Source organism: Phaethon lepturus, unplaced genomic scaffold (genome assembly GCF_000687285.1).
Source record: "Phaethon lepturus isolate BGI_N335 unplaced genomic scaffold, ASM68728v1 scaffold16782, whole genome shotgun sequence".
Taxonomy (NCBI): Eukaryota; Metazoa; Chordata; class Aves; order Phaethontiformes; family Phaethontidae; genus Phaethon; species Phaethon lepturus.
The window spans coordinates 57,461-62,292 of NW_010524221.1; the positions used below are offsets into that span (position 1 = coordinate 57,461).

A 4,832-nucleotide genomic window follows, 5' to 3' on the forward strand; every position below is an offset into this window, starting at 1 on the left:
TACTGTAACGTCACATACTCTACACATTCAACAGAACAAAGCTTGGATCCAAAGGCTGAGCGGATCCTGTTGATCAAGAAGAAGTGATGGCTGTCATCCATGGCATAGAAGTGATTGAAATCCAGGAAGATTACTTCCTTGGGGTGCTGCTCAAGAAAGGTGTTGATCTCCTTCAGTCCATCCCATACTTTGATGCCAAACAAGCCATGTATGAAGTAAATCTCTTGTCCTATTTCCCCAGGTTTGGAAGATACACGAAGATCAAAGTAGCGGATCCCACCTTCCAACTGCTCTTTGAAAGTCAGATTTTGAGTCACTGACCATTTCTTCATGATCTTTTTAACCAAAGAAATTCTGGCCAAACGTTTGATGGCTGTGGCTTGGTCTGGTCCCACAGGAGATTTCTCATCAACCCAGTAGCTGAAAGAATCATGTGACCCTAGAAACAAAAGCCAAGAATATTTAATTTTAGAAAACTGACTCCCCCAAAACACACATACCCATGTGCCCTGTAAACAAAATAAGTCCTACATGCATGGCAGGGTCGCAGAAGTTATGCTCAAGCGTGCATCTTTAAGACTATCCTTTACATCTTAATCTTCCCTACCTGTACAACAAGAGCTATGCTTAAGGTTCTCTGTTTGAACCGTTTTCTTGCGTGAACTCCCCAGTTCAATACACTCTGAAAATTGTGACCATAAGATAAACATCAACAGTAAAGGAAACTTTCTTCTAACCTTCCTTCATTTACAAACCATCAGTCTACCTCCAAAGTTTTCCCAGAGCCTTTTACATCACTGATTTGAGATAAGACTCCAGCTTTATTTAAAGAATCTGAGGCTTTATTTTCATTCTACCTGGTAAACCAAATCTTGGCCTAATACACCAAAGTTCTTGGAACGGATATCATTACTCACATGATAGAATGATCTATACATGCATGTGCCTTACCAGTGCATCTCAATTTAGCCCCAAAATGGTAAATAAATGATTAGTAGTTTGAACAGTGGGCAACAACTGGCTGAGCTTAGAGGTGGAACAATTGAGTACACCACCAGTTACTGTGTGGTTCGATACCAAGCTCGTGTTAAACAAGTTCACGAACGTGTCTTTTACCTGGCAGTGCCTTTAAGTGACCACAGATACTGCGCATATAAAATTCGCCAAAAGAGACAACCAACAATAAAAATTGCCAGTGCCTGCCAAAATAATGCATGTCCGACAAAGCTCCTGTAACACAACCTGTACCTTGGCAAAGAAACTGCATGTCTAGTATAAAATTTGTGCTAACCAGAGGAAAACCTCCAACTGAAAATTCAGTAGTAATTGGAAACAAAACTGAGAAATAACATAACTCCTTCAAAATAACAGCTTCAGAGTCAATGAAAGATCCCTAGCTCAGCCAAATCAGTAACAGAACAAAGGGTAACAGGGCAGTGTATCTCAGTTTGCACTGTACCAAGGCAACATGAAGCAAAGATGGGCAGAAGCTGATGTACCACAGACTGAAGTTGACCAGGGATTTTAATAATTTACACCAGGCACTGACATTCTGGCCAAGAAGCTACAACCACTCCAGGCATGACTTCCCTGTGAAGCCCCTGCTAGGAAAAACACTGCAGGAGCTCTAACATCCCTGCTTCCCTTTCTTTGGGACAGCAGATGGGAAGTTCTCCACTGAGCCAAACGCCACCCCCTGCACACTCACTTTGCTGAAGTACAGGGAAACCATCTTCACCCCCTGTCACCACAAGCAGCTCCTTTTCCAGCTGCCTTGGGGGTACAGTGATGCTATATCATGCTGCTGGCACCTGCCTTTTCCCTTGCTGCATGCCCCAGGGTTCCTGCCCCTGCTTTTGGGACTATACTTCTCTCTAGAATTTCTTCCTCTGCCTCAGCCTGCAACTCTTAAAATCCTATTTTGTCATTCCCGATTTTAAAACATTTGAGGCACCCACAGCCTCTTTTACCCAAACCTTTTATTTGTGTACCAGTGCTCACTTGAAGACTGATGCATTTCCTGTGATGCAAGGTCAGAGCTATAAACAAGATTATGATCTCCACAGGATTATCTTGTCAGGACTTTTTAATCTAGACACAGGTACAGACTGTGTGCAAATCAAACCAGTTCACAATTACCTTAAATGCACTCTTTCTCCATGCATTTCAACTAGTTCAAAAGCACTGAAACCCACCCGTGAAGTTTAGTTTACTGGCTTTACAAGTGAACACTAAAAACTAATTCTGATCAACTCTTTACGAATTCTTCAGTCTTTGTAAAAGTGTGCCTCTTATGTGGCTTTCCATTCAGCCTTCTAGAAACAAACACCAAGTAACAAAACAAGCAGTTTTCAAAAGATGTTAGCTTACAAAGCTGTTTAGTACCTGGGTCACAGTAAACTACATCAAAAAGTAGCTGTCAGTTTTGGATTACACCTAGATTTTTCCCATGTCCAAATATGTAACCCCAAGCAAAGTACAGGATCAAACATCTAGAAGACATTTCAGAAGAAGCCATATAAGGCCTGGTCATACTGCTGCAGCTCACAGATGTTTGAGTTCCATACACCTCCCCATACAGCAGAAGGAGCCTTTTGAGCTTCTACAATATTTAGAAAGGAGACTTCAATTGCAGGGAGCTTATCTTCTGCCTCAGAATAGGTCACTTTGCATAAAGGAATTACAGGGGTTTTTGTTTTTCTTTGTGTGGGTGTTTGTTTGGGTTTAAGTTCTCAATTCTACCCATTTTAATTTCTTCCTCTATTTAGGCCTCTGTAGAAGATTGTTTAACATACTACTATAAGGCCATAAGAAACATTTTCTTTTCCTTTTAACTAAGGCTGTGCAGCAGCTGCTAGCACTGTCTACAGCAGTCAGTCACACTATTATGCTCCCTCAGACAGTGTCACTGATAAATCTGACTTATGAAGGAATGACAATTTTATCTGGCACCAAATATATTGTTGCCAACTCAGAGTTGCCTAAGCAAATCTGAGCCAAGAAACTACTTGTTTTCTCAAGCCTGATCATATACTTTATAGCTACAAAAGCCTTTCATTTGCAGATTACCCCATACAAAGTACATTTAAGGATACAAACCCCAAATTTTTCCTTGCATTATCACAAACCAAATTCTATTCATAGCTCTAGAAAGTAAAAAGAAAGAAAACAAGCCACATGCACATTGCAACTTTTTCAACACATACTTCAAGAACTGCAGTCCTTAACAGGGCAGCTATTTGAGAAACTGAACTATGTGACAATACTTATATAGTTAGAAAAGTTCCTTAAAACTCCTGCCCTGCACCTCTGCTTTTAAGCCTAGGAAATTGGACTTCTCATTTACAATGAAGTCAACATGTACACCTAGATATAACCAAACAGAACATGAGCTGGAGCATCTAAAAACAAGCCCTCCTTTTCACAGTTGGTAGAAGACCACCTTATAAGAAGGACAGGGAAGTATCATCAATACTGAGGCTGGAAATACATAGCAGAAGTTCAATTAGATTTTCAGTGGTCATTTACAGAAGGCCAGCCACCAACTATGAGAAATACCTAAGTCAAACCTGGACCCAGAACATTTTTACTCAGGTAAGAGAGAAAAACAAACTGAAAACCTGAAGCAACAGCACTGGATACTTGTTGAGCTGAGAGGTAAGAGCTGGGTAAGGATCCACATCATCCACCAGACTCTTCTTAAATTAAAGATCACTGTGTTATGTTACCAGCTCAGCCACTGTCACAGCTTAGCTGTGATGTTAAGCTACATGCTAAGCTGATTGCATCATGACGTCAAAATAATCCCTGCTCTCCTTCGCTCTACCCCTAAAGTCCATGAAAGGCCTAGCCACTCTGTAGCCATGGCATGAGCCAGGCTGATTGCTGATCCAGCATGATTTCATTTTGAAAAAAGCATAGCCTACAGCAACCCAGTCCTGTACAATTTCAAAGGTGAAGGCCAGAATCTACACCAGAAGCAAGGAGCAGACCAGCCGCATCTTCTTAGAAGCTCAGTGTTAGAGCTACTAACCACATTCTCAGTTGAAGCCTAATGCAAGAATGCGTGAAGATACTCAGATGTTGTAACATTGCACAGTAACAGCAAAGGGCCTGGCAGATGCTCAACAGAGCAAGCATCACACAACTCATAGCAACATACACAGAAAAGTCTTTTCCGTGTATCCTTTATGGTCTGTGTTCCCCCCAACCCAAATGGTGTGCATCTCCAAATTATACTGACCACCTTCTTAGGAAAAGTAAAAAAGCTCAAGAAGTCTCATCAGCAAAACATTTCAGATGATACCTGACATCTTAAAAAGTAAGTAACACTCTGTATTGACTCAATAAATCCATTGTTTAAACTTGTTGATTGTGAACAAAGCAACTAATCCAGGTATTTTTAATTTCCATCTTACAAGACTACGAAATCAAAAGGCACAGAAAAGGCAAAAAAACAGTCTTTGTTGTCCTTTAGGCAAACAGAGGCCAGAACCCCAGTCTGAACTGCCTCAAGGGCATGTTCTTGCAGACGCAGCACACTTCTTGAATCACTGTACGTGAGAACGGATTAGCATTCAGGTTGCAGACCTTACTGAACTGCTCCAGTGACCTGACATCAATCTGTTGCTCGGCCCTTCCCAAAACCAAGCTAGGCACATGAAATAAAACAAAGAGACAATGATTTGCCAATTGCTTCCAATAGGCTGAAGATGCATAGCATGAACCAGCAAGCATTAAATTGAAGCATAAAAGTATGCACATTCAAAGAAAAAAAAATTAGGGGACTGCTAATCAGCTGGCAGCTCTTACAGAGTAACAGACAATGGATG

The 4,832-nt window shown here is 41.1% G+C and overlaps 1 protein-coding gene across 1 annotated transcript in view; it reads right to left on the reverse strand.

The window, feature by feature from the left end:
• The window catches only part of PLCXD2 (phosphatidylinositol-specific phospholipase C, X domain containing 2), a gene marked incomplete at its 5' end in the record, with an annotated part of 5,895 nt that extends 4,294 nt beyond the window's left edge, over positions 1–1,601 (reverse strand). The window contains 2 exons of the mRNA XM_010282378.1: positions 1–439; positions 1,539–1,601. The exon at positions 1–439 is cut by the window's left edge and continues 49 nt beyond it. Coding sequence (XP_010280680.1) covers positions 1–439; positions 1,539–1,601 — 502 coding nt within the window. The remainder of the gene's footprint in view (positions 440–1,538) is intronic.
• Positions 1,602–4,832: the final 3,231 nt, after the last annotated feature.